Genomic DNA, 15,000 nt, shown 5'->3' on the forward strand with positions numbered 1-15,000 from the left:
AGGGCATTGCCCAGAGCAGTGACATTACTTTCCAATGATCAAAACAATCTTATAGTTATTACACCTTTCACGGCATCATGATTGTTGCTGCTGTTAAGTCTATCAACGTCAAAACGATGTCTTCTTAGAGGGATTCACGGGCTTTATTAAAAGCCGGCCTGGCGGCTGAACAGTGAACCGTATTTGTCGTCGGGCGTCATGGTCGATCATCACAAGAACGCAGTAAACGAAAGAGGAAACATCCGACAAAGTGAGCTGGCATTACGCTTTTTGCTCATAACCGCTGAAATCCTAAAAGGTAATGCATCAACACAATTGTCACATTTGCTACTCACCGAAGTTTTATAATGTTGCCAGTTAAACGAGCCGAGAATTTCTTTGTAACGCAAAAACCGTGTGAAAATGTTTGACCTAACACTAAGCCATCATACAACCCCTTTCCCCCTTTTAAACTTTAAACTTTATTCATTTATATTGCGCAAGTATCAACTTAAAGTTTTCAAATGCGCATTACAACAAATATCCCTAAACAGTGACAATATAAAATATAAATATACTAATACTAATAATGTAAGATGACTATATACTACTAATTGGAAGTAACTATAACAAAAATATAATATGCTAACTACTAATAAAATAAAAATAAAAATAATAAAAAAAATACTATTCTTATATACATATAATACAATAAATAATTAATCATTTCAGAGTTCCTAAATTTAAAAATAAGTGTTATACATATTTAATTTAAATCAAAGGCTACTCTAAAAAGATATGTCTTTAGCTGTGATTTAAAAATAGTGATGCTTGCAAAGGTCCTAATATAATTGGGAAGTTTATTCCAAAGTTTCGGTGCAGCAAAGCTGAAAGACCTATCACCTAGTGTGGGTAATTTTAACTTTAGGGGGATCTAGTACCAAACTATTATTAGATCTTAAATTATAATTTGATGGTTTCTTAAGGGTGACTAAGTCACATATATAAGATGGTGCTAAATGATTAATTGCTTTGAATGTGAGTAAAATTATTTTAAAATTGGGTGGTGTCGATTGGGTGGTGTCTGAAGCACAGGTCACTTTCAGTTTGACGGGCACTCGTACTTGCAAGTCATAGTTTTACCTTTTCGAAAGTAACCCAAAACCCTCAATTTGGTTAACCCTAGGCCTAAAAACCAAGTTTAGGTAGGTCTTGTGTTACCCAAATCAGTTAGGGTTTTGGGTAACTTAATGACCTGCAACAAGTAACCCGTCAAAATTGATGTTTGTTTGCGGCCCACTTGTCGCCTTTTTCCTTTCTTAATTTTCTTAATGAAAAGAGAATAAAAACTGTTTGAGTACGTTGTTGTCAAATTAACAGACATACTAAATTTTTACATGTCTTAAATCAAAATCAGTGAACGGAGATCGTCATGTAAGCCCACAATCCACAGACATTTTGCAAGTCAAATAAACAAGGAAAAAAATCACCAGTCGACCATAATGTTTTTATTCTTAAAGACCGGGTCAACTTTTCTGCCTGCATTGAAAAAAAAATCAAGTAGTCTTTACGTATACACTAGATCGTTAGTAAACTTAGGATTATCTCAAGTCAAGTATTTTTTCTTCTTTAACGCATTACACACAAATAATGCAAATACTTCAAGTAAACGTACACAATATAGGCACAATGGTCTGCTGTGATTGACATGTTTGGACCTCCTGGCGCAACCTAAGAAACCGCAAGTCGGTCGCTTTTTGCGATGTTACTTTGGCCTTCACACACGCATTTTTGGTTATTATATAAGTAAAACGTATAGCCAAGTGTAAAGACTACCTTAAAAGTAATTTCATCGCAACAGAAAGAAAAACAGTAGAATACTATTTTTATCTTTATCATTGTGATCAATCAGCAAAAAGTGTAGATTTCATCAGCTTGTTTGTGTTGAAATTCCCACGGCGCTGTGCTAAACAATTTTGCCCAGTAACAGAAATGATGGGCTCGGAATTAAACGAAACATTAAGAACGTCTCAACTTTGTTTTCACGTATGTCGAAATCTTTTATTCATCGAGTGAAAGTGTACGTTCGGCAACACTACTTTAATTTTGCTTATTGGTAAACTTGTAGATTATATCGGCTAGTCTGTGTCTGTTGATTTCACTAATAGCCTCTTTCTTCTCTTGTTTATTCATGCAATTTTTCGCTGGACTTTTCTTTTAAAGAATTATATATGTATGAGAAATAGAGAAGCGAAAGCCGCCTGTGTGTTAGGTGAGAGGGAAAACAAAGCTGAAAAGCCTTTTCAAATCCTCATGTCATTTAATAGCCGCACTGGAATATAAGTGGGTGAAACACGAAAATAAACAGGTCTGTTGGAAGCGTGCTTGAATTTCATCACATGGGCCCCAAAATAGGCAAGAATTTGTAACGTTAATAAATTATAAGCACAGTTTCTCTTTCCAAACCGATGGAATTGCCTGGTGATAAATAACCTCGTCTAGGAAAGTGAATTTTTGACTTTGCAGAAACAATGCTCAACCTCAAGAGTTGGCTATTGTGATCTTTGTGTTGAATTCGCCCATTTCTTGTCGACCTTTTTAACACTTGGAAGAAAAAAAAAAAAACAACAACAACAATCCGATGTCTTGCCGTAATTTTGCCGCAGATGTATCCAGTTGTTAGTAACACGCAAGGTACTGACTTGATCACAGGCAGCCGCTGAAATCGATGTCACTTTCGCTTTTTGCGATTATTTGTGCAGCCAAAAGAACAATAGAAAATTGAACGTAGTAAAAGTCTCCCGCAGTGTTTTCCTTGAAGGTAACTTTTTTATATTCGCGGCACAAAATTTATGTTGTTCTCATGTCGCAAATTTTGTTGCTGATGGCATTCTTTTTTATTCTCGATCGACATGACGCGACACTTCCTAAAAACTTCCTTGTGCTCTTCCTTAAAACTGTGAATCAATATTCAGTTACTTTTGCATCAATAGCTGTTTTGCATAAAGCAGGCTAACATGCTTTCGGTCCTATGTTTCTGGCAGCAAGTCGTACAGGACAGGGCTTAACTTCTGTGAACTTTTGTCGTGGAAACTGTTTAGACACTCAGAGTTTACGCTTAAACATGCTGTAAAAAAGAAGTTAAACTTCGTGTAATGCAGCCTCGAAGCCATTGTTTCTCGATTCCCATTTATTTTGTTCAATCTTTCTGGGTGTAGTATTTTTACATGTTTTAATACGTCCTGGAAAACAAAACGCAGCTTAGTTGACAGTTAGGGAATAAAGCACTGTGTCAAGTTACTGCACTACCACACGCACGCAATGCGTACGTATTTGTACAATGTGAACGCGGTGAATTCACTCCAGGGGACTGAAACCGAACCAAAAAACCTGTTTCGTGCGCTTGTGAGCTTGTTTCCGAGACAGACTGAAATATAAATGAAAAGCCGAAGACTTCGCCTCATGGGCTATTGACCCGTAGCCCTAATTGTAAATTATCAAGCCATGTAGTCACGTAATGTATACAAGACGTGCAGGAAGAATGGTTTCATTGTCATTGACGTCTTTCGTAAACCAACGCACACAGACAGATATTTGGACTTCAATGCCCATCATGAGAAGAAACACCAAATAAGTACTGCGTCTACCCTCCTAAACCATGCTTGTAATCTACCGAATACTTTGGAAGGGAAATCGTCTGAAGTTAATCACGTCACTAGTGGGTGCGATCTTAACATCCCACTGAGTTTTTGAACATTGAAGGTAATGAGATGGGACCTGCGGTTTAAAGTCCTTATTCGAGAAGACTTGAAAGTCTAACTATTTGCGAATGTTATTACAAAGGCAGCACTTTATCCTCAACTTTTTTAAGACCCTGAATGTTACGGGTCTGGCCGGAGTCGAACTCACGATCTCCTGCGTAACCAACTGAGCCACCGGCACGGGGTTGTTCCTTCCAGCGATCAAGTCTATCGACGCAGAAGAGATGTATTCTTATAAGGCTTGAAGGGATTTACTGTTAAGCCAGATTATAGCCCCAGCGGCTGGATGATGAAACGTACCGTTTGTCGTCCAGCAGCGTGGTTTTCATGATCGGGTATCGCACAAAACATTATCGGAACAAGTGAGCCGCATGAGGATTCATGCAAAATTTCCATTACTGACCTAACCTATGAAGTCAGTTATCATTTATGTATTTGCAAAAGCAGAAGAAAGCGTGGAGGAAACGCTAAATTAACAAGTGAATAAATAAATAACGAGAAATAACGGTAAACTGCTTTATGCAACATGATTTAAAGCGGTATAAATTTTAGGATGATAAACGTGCAGACAGAAACTCGTCATGCAAAGAAATGTCTATCGTGATTTGTGCAGATCATAGACATACTATCAGTTTCAATACTCTGATTTCAAAACTTGTTTGTAGACCTTTTTTTGACCGGTTGAGTAGGGATCCCAGACAGACAATTTTGAATTAACAATTACAGATCGTCACTTTGAACCCTTGCCGTTTAACTATGCGAGGTTGACTAGCAGTAGAGTTATTTTCATAGAGTTATGTCGTAGAGTTAGAGTTAAGTTTCCAAAATCCTAAATTCAAGATTTTGGAAGGCCTAAATCCTGAATTTAGAAATACAGAAATACAAAAAGTATCCTAAACATGCATAAAAGCTAACCTTAGGCCTAATTAGGCCTAAATAAAAGTTTAGCTTTTATGAATGTTGGCTTCCAAAATCTTGAATTCAGGATTTTGGAAACTTAACTCTAACTCTACGACATAACTCTATGAAAATAACTCTAAGAATAGCTGTCCCCACTATCAACATTCCTATTCGTGTAAAAAGCGGTCTCTTGTTAAAACGTTTTATATATAAAAACGTAAGATTTCGGCTTCCAGACTAAAGCCTTTAAAAATTAAGATGTTAATGCGCGAGATGGAAATATATACAAAATGTAAGTGTGAAAAATTGTAAAAACGATAAAAGGGAAAAAATGCGCTAATCTAAGAGAATAGAGTATTGTTTTGGCAAAGGCTTGGAGGTATTGTCGGCTTCATTAGTGTTAGCGCTGTGTCAAGATTCAAAAGTTTTTCGGATTCGGAAGTTTCCCTTGTCAATTACTCTGGCATTTTTGAAATCAATAGAGTGATTTTTACGCCAAGCGTGAGCTGCAATATTAGAGCCAGTTTTACATAGTTTTACATTACGAATGTGTTCCTTTTTCCTCGATGAAAAACACCTTCCAGCCTCACCAATCTAGCTCCAGGAACAATCGACGCAAGGGATTTTATACACCACATTGGTCTGAAGTTCAATAGGAGACCTAAACTTTGGGGATAGGAATTGTTGTAAAGTCTTGTGAGGTCTAGTAACAACGTGAATTCCATTCTTTCGAAGAAGACGTGTGAGGGGTTCTATGACACCACGAACATAAGGAATTCAGGCCATAGCGGTGGATTTATTTTCAATGAGATTTAAAAACAAGCCCACCAATTCTTCCAGTGAAAGAATAAGTTCCGGGGAAGGTTTTTTCTTTTTTAATATGTTAGAGATGACGGCAGGTGGATAGCCGTTGGCAAGAAGGGCGTTAGTCGAAAAGAGTACGGTGTTGTGGTCTAGTCTTACTTCAGCCACGTGTCGGCTTGGCATAATCTTCTGAAGGGACTACTGATCGATGAGACCACACGACAGCAATACAGGCAGTAGCCAAATCGAAGGAGTCCAAGTGCTGAAACTGGTAAACAGGTAAACAAGAATACTTCCCTGCACTGGCTTATATGAGAAATTTAGGTTTTTTTGTGGTAAGCCATATCGGACAAAGGCGACTTATCACGATTACTTACGATGAAATCCATCGACTTCAAGGCTATCAAACACATGGTTACTGTATCAGGAGATAGGAAGGATAAGCGATTTCAGTTTTTTGTTATTATTATTTTGTTACAAACAACTTTATTTTGTGGAGGCACGAAGGCTGTTCTGTATCCCCATTGCACAAGGCATGTTTATGTTCTTGCGAGTATTACATAAAGTTCGGCGGGTCTAAAACACAGGTTGCAGGTCAGGTAACAAACAGGTCAGGTCATGTCAGGTCAGGGCAATAGGGAGAATATTTTTCTGCCAACGAAATTGACAATTTCACCATCCCATAATGCAATATTGGGGAGGGGGGGGGGGGGGAGGGGGGTATTTACATAAAAAAAAACAATACAAGTTATTTACTCTTGGGACTGGATCATGCTTCAGTGAACTGAACATTTATCGTTTTAATGCAAATACTCCCCCCCGAGTGAATAACGACAAATAAAATTAAAGAAATAAAATAAATTATGGCAGCATCCATAAGAGTAAATAACTTGTATTGTTTTTTTATGTAAAATTTAATACCCCCCACCCCCCCACCCCCAAATATTGCATTATGGGATGGTGAAAATAGTCAATTTCGTTGGCAGAAAAAGATTCTTCCTATTGCCCTGACCTTACCCGACCTGACCTGCAGCCTGACCTGTTACCTGACCTGCAATCTGACCTGCAACCTGTGACCTGACCTGTAACCCGTGTTTTAGACCCGCTGCATAAAGTTCGATCTTCCTTGCAAATTTGTTGGAGATGGACAAATGAAGAGATAATCTTAGATATGACTCTTGTAATAAAAAAGCATCACACGTGCTGGGGATCAGCCAAAACTGCCGTAATTAACGAAATTAACAAAGTTCTGAGTAAAATCTTTAAACTTTTCATAGTCTCGTCAAATTTGAATAGTGAATGGAGGCTTTTTTGGACTGAATTGGATGATCCTATTGCCATCATGATAGCTTAACCCAGCGACTGATAAAGCCGCTGATAAAGTTGTAAACATTGGTAACGCCGTTTTGATAGCTTTTAAGAAAGTCGTGATTCATGCTGTATCGTAAACAAACTAGATTCACGTGTGTGCAGAGCCCTTGAAAATTTGTGGGGCTAACATGCTAAATTTGAACGTGAGAAATGGGCACCGGAAACCATTGATGTTGTAACATAAGGAACTGGTTTTAATCGCTTTGCATCATTGAAGTTCAACGTTTTTCGATTGTTTTTGTTTCACCTAAATAAATACATTTCACTTGACTCTGAATTTTGCTTACATGTAGTAAAATTTTGAACTATAAAGTTCTTAGGGCGTTCACAGCACTGTAGGCTAGGTGATCTGTGGCACTCCATACAGACATCAGTCGGCGTGAACTATTGATCGGTGAAGCGATCTATTTAGCGTGTATTAAGCTAGAGAGATGGTGAAGAGAACCAACGAAACCTAAATTCAGTTATAGTGAAAAATTATCTCAATGGTCATTTTGTTTGCTGTGAACTTGCCATTGCAAAACAGTGTGTCAAATAATAGTTTAGTACCGGTACTTCAAAATGTATTTCTATATTATAATTACACTCAAAATTATGTCAGAAGCCATTTTGTTTCCTTCGAGCTAGCATTGCAGTTTATTGATAATTTTGTACTCCAGTACTGTATTTAGCATTGTGCAGTAGCAAAATTAAACAACAGCAACTTGAAAATGGGTGTGACAAATGAACAGTATGGAACCGGAATTGTTATGCATGACATATTTTTACCTCAGTGTATTCGATGTACCAACATTAAAATGCTTGATACAGCGGTATAGACGTGAGAATGAACTCAAGTGACAGTATGGTTAACTAAAATTGTGTGCAAAAATATTCAGGCACTGTTCTTGAGAGAATGTCAAAAGATGTCGAGTAGAACGCTGAGCCTAGAGTGTTTGATCCAGAAAAAGCAGTTAGTGCGGATATTAGCCAAGGGAGTGATGAGAACATACATCAAGGTTCTATCAATTTTAACGAATTAGTTGATCCTACTCATACAGGTTGTGCATACTTTATTCAAGGTAATGAATCTGTGTTTGGATCAAATGCAGGAAAACAATGTGTTACTGATATATATTAGTCAGTGAATTGAACTTTTAACGATAGCAATGTCATCTTGAGTACTAATACATTGTGGTCTATGCGAAATCCAAGATGATGTTGCTATTGCTGAAAAGGTCAGTTCGTGATTGAAACAGCATCAGCAAGAAACAAGTAAATAAAATAAAATTAAAAATCGTAGAGAGAAGTATTAGACAGTTTTTCATCCTCTTGCCAAAGACACGACCCCCATATGCATTTTAAGAATTGTGGTGATCGTCTTTGTCTGCACATCTGGTATCACTCTCAAATTTTGCGATTTTAGTTAAGCATAGTTCAACACCCTTGTTTCCAGCACCTCTTCTACCTAGTGGCCTACCACATGTACCCCTTGCGTATCTATTTTATTAAAGACTGCCAAAGAGTTTTTTTCATAAACTACGTATTATCATTATCATCATCATCATTATTATTATTATTATTAACTCCCAGTACCTGAAGTTGGCGCGCACGCTCGGGGCACTACTCGAACTTGATCCAGTACCAGGCTGCCGGTCAATGGCCCACTTACCTGTGGAGGAACGAGAGACACTAGAAGTACAAAGAACCAAGGTACGTGCTGAGTGGTTTTCTTTTGTACCTGGTTAAGAAGTGTGGTGCGAGCTTCACTGGTGAGACAAAGGTGTTTAATAAGTACTGATCTCAAAAGGCGAAAAAAGCACTGGATACAGCATGTATTGTTTGAAGTGAAGCAGAACAGAATCGCGGCGGCCGGACACCTTGAGACCTGAGCGTAAGAGTCCAAAGTGAGAGCGAAAGGAATGTGGCAGTGTTTTAAAAACCACTTTCAAAGCGGTTTTCCGTTTTAAACACCACTTTCACCGCGGTTCCGCTTTTACGCATAATTTTACTGTCAGTGCGAAGCTTTCTTGTGAAAGCGGTCTCAACAAGACGGCATTTTGGGCCTCAGTTTTGGCAGGGTGAAAACAATAGGTTGCTCAATCCAGTCTTTTTTAAAGATCAGGCGTCTTTAGACAAGCGATATTGTATTGGTGTAAGTGGTTCCATGAGCCCGGGTAAAAAATCAATATCACGCCTGTTTTAAGCAAGTTCTGAAAGTACAAGTGTTATGAATTATTTGTTTTACGAAGAAAAATAGGGCGACTTCATTATAAGATAATCGACATATAAACAATTCAAAATGTCAACAGCTGGAAAAGCAACATAAATTGGTGAATGGTGAATTTTGTCATGCAGTCCAATAGACTATTTTCCTGTAAAAATTGTTGGTCGTTCCAGTCGTTTATGGGAGCTAAGATAACGATGCGGTTCGTTTGAAATTACAATTTTGTCTGATTACACAAAGGAAAAAAAGGATTGTGGTTTGCAATCGTATGACAATGTACGCACGTTTACCCACTGCGTTCAGAAAGACAAGGGATTCATTGGGAACTCACAATTAGTCTATTGTAAACTGGTTTTTGAGGTTATAAAAATAATGTAATGTAATGTAAATCTTTATTTAGACACGGAGAATCATCAGTTAAGTTAATAATTAAAAATTAAAGCTTGTACAACTGCTTTACATGATTGCCGTGTGGGAATCCGATATCTGCGATACTTTCTTAATACCCCGTTTAAACTGCCCAATAGAACAAACGCTTTTTAAATCTTGGGGCAAGTTGTTCCACAAACAGGCCCCGCTGTAGCAAAAACTTCGTTTTAAGTAATTAGTATTTGGCTTGGGCAGCGAAAGCTTTCCTTCAAGATTTCTTAGGTTATAATCATTAAGGTGGCGTTCAGTGAAGAGACATTGAAGATAGTCTGGGGCAAGTTCATTCAATGTTTTATACATAATTAAAGCTTTCTGCTTTTTACGACGAAGAGACAGCTTCTCCCACCTAAGCGTCGCGAGAAGGAGGTTGGAGCTCGTATCAAAAGGTGATTGAGTAATTACTCTGGCAGCGCGATTTTGTAATTTTTGTAATTTATCACTCAAACAGCCACTCATACCATCCCAAACCGGGCTGCAGTAATCAAAATGTGGTAATATTAAAGCATTATAAATTTGAAGTGCAACATCCGTCGGAATAAAAGGTCGCATACGTTTCAATGCACCAATGGCTGAAGAGACTTTCTTGCTTATCTCGTCAACGTGTTTAGACCAAGAGAGTTGTGCATCAATGGTAAGACCCAGAGATTTAATATGGTCAACTCTCTTGATCGTCCTGTCATCGATACTTATATTAATCTCCTCACATTGGGTATTCAATCTCTGCCTAGATCCGATTATCATTAGCTCAGTTTTGGCCACATTTAAACTTAATTTGTTGGCTCTCAGCCAACAGGTGAGATTGTTAAGTTCAGAAGTCACTGCTAGTTTAAGATCGGCTACCGTTTTTGCAGATAAGGTTATACTGGTGTCATCAGCAAACATTCTCGGCGCAGCAACCCGCAGGCAGTTAGGGAGATCGTTAATGTACATCAAAAAAAGCAAGGGACCCAGGATGCTACCCTGCGGTACGCCACAAGTAACAGTGCTGGCAGTTGACAGATTTCCATTTACATTACACCTTTGGGTCCGATTACTTAGGTATGACTGAAACCACTTAGCAGTTGCCTGGTCAGCACCAAAGTAAGACAATTTACGTAAAATAATTTCGTGATCAATTGTGTCGAAAGCTTTTTTAAGGTCAATGAAGACTACTCCGTTCAGGAAGCCGTTGTCGATGTTAACAGACCAGCTATTTGTCGCCTCAAGCAAGGCCGTTAGGGTGCTATGTAAGGAGCGAGAGCCCGACTGACAACTTGATAACAATTGATTGTCATTTAGGTATTGGTACAGTTGATCGTAAACAATTTTTTCAAAAACCTTCGAGACAACCGGAATAACGGAAATTGGACGATAATTGTTGAGGTCCGATTTTTCACCCTTTTTAAACACCGGAGTTACCGTGGCCATTTTCCGTTCTGTTGGATAAATCCCAGTGATAATTGACTTTGTAAATATGGCGGTCAGCGATGGAGTAACAATACTAGCAGCCATTTTCAACAACTTACTTGGGATCATATCGAGGCCACTGGCTTTCTTTTCATCATTATTCCTCTAGTTTAGTCTCGTTAATTGACAAAATATCAATTTTGGAATCATGCATGAAAACTCTAAGTTCGTCAATGTGAGATAGCAAACTGTTAATATTAAGGGAGGCGATGACCAAACCTCGGCCAAAAATACTAGAACAGTTGAACTTACCCCAGTTTTCGCGTGGACGGTCATCAGTCGAATCGGATTCCCAGACGGCAATGTCCTAATCTAAGCGTATATAGTTTTTTTCTAGTTCTAACGAATAAGTCCTTTGAATTAAGCGTCAAACCTCGTGTTTTGTTGAAAAACAAATAGCAAGTTTTTTTAAAGTGGGAAACCAACTCATGTTCTTTCTGCCGACGTGCGTTTAGCCAGTCAGCAGCGAAAGCAATGGTGCCTTCATTAAACAATTAGCCTTTCACAATTCTACCCTCTGTTGTTGTCCCTATTTTCATATATGTGTGGCTAAGGCGTCGTTTCTGTCTTCTTTGTTTGTCCTGTTGTATTTGTAGGCCGTGGAACTGATGGTTTCTAAAGTACAGCTAATGTATGAGCAAATAGAAAGGAAACTTCAGCTTCTGGGCTCTTATGAAGACGACTTAGGTTATCTCAGGTTGGTTTTTTTTTTGTTGCTTGTTATGAGGCTTCAACCTGTACTTAAGTGTTGAGACTTTTCACGTTTCGTGACTTGTAAAGCACATTGGTAAAATGCCCTAAGTTCTATTCCATCGTGGACCATAACTTTAACTGTACCTTTACCTTTCATAACAGAACTAGCGAGACAGTCGCAGGACAAAAAACCGCGGAGGCAGCAGGATTAAAGGTGTGTTGAAGTCCGTTCAGTGATGCGTGCACTTTCCTGATAGATGGATTTTTAGAACTTGGACGGTTAGTCAGGCGCTATTCTGCAGAGCAGGCAAAGCATGTTTTGGTTGTAGATCGCATGGGATTGTTTTCTTTTTTATCAAAATGCAATGCCCATAAGTAGTCAAGCCACTGAGCCAAGGTGACTACCTGTTGTCAGATCTATTTCGATTGGTGTCTCACGCTAGCCTTGGACCTGACCAGTAACAGCCAATGACATTGCGTTTATGAGACAAAATATACTTAATCACAAACGAACAAAATGGCGTAGTTTTTTATGGCTTTTAACGCATAGGTTCAGACGCAAATCTGACATCCGTTTTCCATATTCAGAGAGTAAACTTAAATTGCGCCCACAGTCAAAGTTTAAGCAAAAAGTCAGGGTCAAGCAGAATTGTGAGTTGCATGAATTTTGGTGTTAGATCGGTAATTCAATCAGTTTTCAAGGTTAATAGGTCTTAGGGGTTTTCCTTTTTTTCAATGGTAGTTTGTTCAATAAGTGAGCAATTTCTCGTGCACTAATTGGCTTCTTTTTATCATCAAAGAGTGCAGACACATAACATTGTAATTTTATGCGAACCTGAGAGTATCAATATGGAGGATTTGCCGGACTCTAACCTGTTTGATTTCAATTTTGCGAACTTAACCTGAGGCGAGAACGTTAAGACGCTTAAAGACAAATGTTCCTACCTCAAACTGGCTCGATTTTCACTATGCCAGGAACATTTTTGATCGTCACGTGGGTTTTTGATCGAATTTCGATTCTTGAACTCATTTGAATTCATGCAAGTTGGTGGCTTGATTGTCAAATTCTCAGCCAATGAAATTTTATTATTTGTCCTTAGCATCCAATGAGCGTACGAGAAAAGTTATAGACATCAAATAGCGCCAGTTTGAATGAAACTGCATATGTTTGCGTTTTATTTCTGTTCATTTAAGCCAGGACATAAACCCTTTTTCATTTTTGATATCGTAAAAAACGAATTGACGCCAGTTTTTGTGCTTGTATTAGTTCAAAAATGTTCAGCATACAACTTAAAGCAGGACAAGAAGGAGATGTATGACATCTCACATGCCTGAGTCGGGCAGACTCAGCCCAGACTCACACCCAGACTCAGCCCAATAAGATTGTCTGCTTTCAGTTATTCTGAAAATCGCTTACTGTAGACTGAAATGAGGTTAGCAGGTTACTAATTAGTAGAGAGAAAAATGCACAGTCCTTGCATGCAATGGTTTCTTGCGGACATTATTCGGAGTAGCCTGGATAGAACTTTGGGACCCTTCATTTTTTATGAGGTAGGGGGGTCTGGTGGAATTTGGGGGGAGGGGAGGGGGGCATGCCAAAAAAATGGCTTTCGAGGGGGGGGGGGGGGTATCCCAAAAAAAAAAAAAAAAAAGGGAAAAAGAGTAAACTTTGAAATGGCCTAATGTTTCAATATTAAAAAAAATGCTATAGAACAAACATAGAAGGAAGGATACAAGTTTATTACAAACTTTCCTTCTAAAATGACGTTTGACAACAAAAAATATTTGTAGCAACTAAAAGAGATCTTTAAAGTTTAAAGTTAATGCAACTTTAACTGGAACTCATACTTCATCTTCACTGTCGTCGAGCTCTTCTTCGCCGCTTGTGCTCCTGTGGAAGGCACTTTCAGCAATGCTTTCAGTCAGAGTGTACTCTCCAGGGTACATGAACGTGAAGGTTGGTGGTGATTCTGCTACTTGCAGCATTGATGAAATAATTATCTCCCAAGAGTTGTGCGATGTATGGCCCATCTCGTCTAAATAACGACATGCCAACATCCTCAACTTTAATACGCTCTTCCGGGACGGCCAGCCTAGGGGGGTACACAAGGCATTGGGAAAGATCATTTCCTAGAGGGTTTCCAACACAATCCATAAACTCGTTGGATGTTGTTTCCAGTCCGCTTCCTCTTTCTTTCATTTGACTTTCTGCGGTTTTCTTTTTTCCATTTCCTTTCGTTGATGTGCTGTTTCGGTATGCCCTTGAATATGCTGTCATAACTTCCCTTTATATTTTCTAGTGCTTCCATGTCCTGGGTGACCTTCATCAACTTATCTTCTATACATTTGATCTGTTTTACATTTAGACTGTGGGCAAATTCTTCGCACTGCTTTAAAGCAAGCCCGTTGGACTGAAAGAATACTAGTGTGGAATCGTGTTCCTTCACATCTTGCAACTTGACATTCAACTTTTCCACCATTCCTCTGTGCTCTTTGATGGATAAGTTCAGTTTTCTTCCATCACTGGGCTTTAACTGGCACCCTGGCTTGGAAAACTCACTCGCCCTTTCTGAACAGCCATCCGCACTTAGAAAGGTACCTTCTTTTGCTTGTAAGATGTCAAACTGCCTGGATCGTTCAGCTGTAAACCTTTTCTTAAACGACTCGCCGCTTTTGCCGTTATTGCGAATTTTGGAATGAACCTCTTTCATCTGCGTTGCTCCATTTGCAGATAAGTTTATTGTCAAATCAAAGTTTGTGGTGGATTATCTTCAGTATCTTGAAGTGCTGGAATTAAAAGGAAAAAGACAGCAGAAGAAAAGGCAAAGGAAAGAAGGGAGGCAGACGATAAATCATATGAGGATTATCCTAGGACTGAGCTGTGCGAAGATGCAACGAGGCTTAAAAAGGCTACATCTTCCAGAATTAAACAAGTACTTAAAGCAGCATTTCAAGTGCAGCAAGAGTGAGAAAGTAAAGGCAATTGTAAGACATTCATGCTTGTACCAGAAGAGTCCTCTAAGAACTGCCCAACCAACACTGAGAAATGCCAGGACACTGACACAAAATGACAACAGAGCAAGCGCTCAACGGATGAAAGGGACAACGATGAGCATGACAATGATGCCATTGACTCTGGGGGAGAAGTGATGCCATTTTGCATTCATCAATGAGGAAGATTCCAATGATTGCCAAATGCCATACGCTCAAGGCGAGCCATAAGTAGGAGATCGAAAATTTACTTCTCTTTCTTTTGATTTTTGTTTTGTAATAAACAGCTCTCGGTAGCATAGGGATTGTAAATATTGTTTGAATAGTGAGCACAATAACGTGAAGTAGAGGAATAATAACGAATATTAAGCAAGTTGAAATCTTAAGGGAGGGTTATTTTTTTTGGAGGAGGTGGGGGGT

General features: G+C 38.8%; 1 protein-coding gene across 4 annotated transcripts in view; it reads left to right on the forward strand.

Annotated features, from left to right (window-relative positions):
* Positions 1–15,000, forward strand: part of LOC137997346 (forkhead-associated domain-containing protein 1-like) — a 113,959-nt gene that overhangs the window by 78,399 nt on the left and 20,560 nt on the right. For 3 of the 4 annotated variants that reach the window (XM_068843283.1, XM_068843284.1, XM_068843286.1), the window contains 3 exons: positions 8,388–8,507; positions 11,493–11,593; positions 11,752–11,803. In XM_068843283.1, the coding sequence (XP_068699384.1) occupies positions 8,388–8,507; positions 11,493–11,593; positions 11,752–11,803 (273 nt within the window). Of the gene's footprint in view, positions 1–8,387; positions 8,508–10,301; positions 10,504–11,492; positions 11,594–11,751; positions 11,804–15,000 lie in introns of those variants that run through there. The other variant, XM_068843285.1, reaches the window with a different exon arrangement.

Source organism: Montipora foliosa, chromosome 3, assembly GCF_036669935.1.
Source record: "Montipora foliosa isolate CH-2021 chromosome 3, ASM3666993v2, whole genome shotgun sequence".
Lineage (NCBI taxonomy): Eukaryota > Metazoa > Cnidaria > Anthozoa > Scleractinia > Acroporidae > Montipora > Montipora foliosa.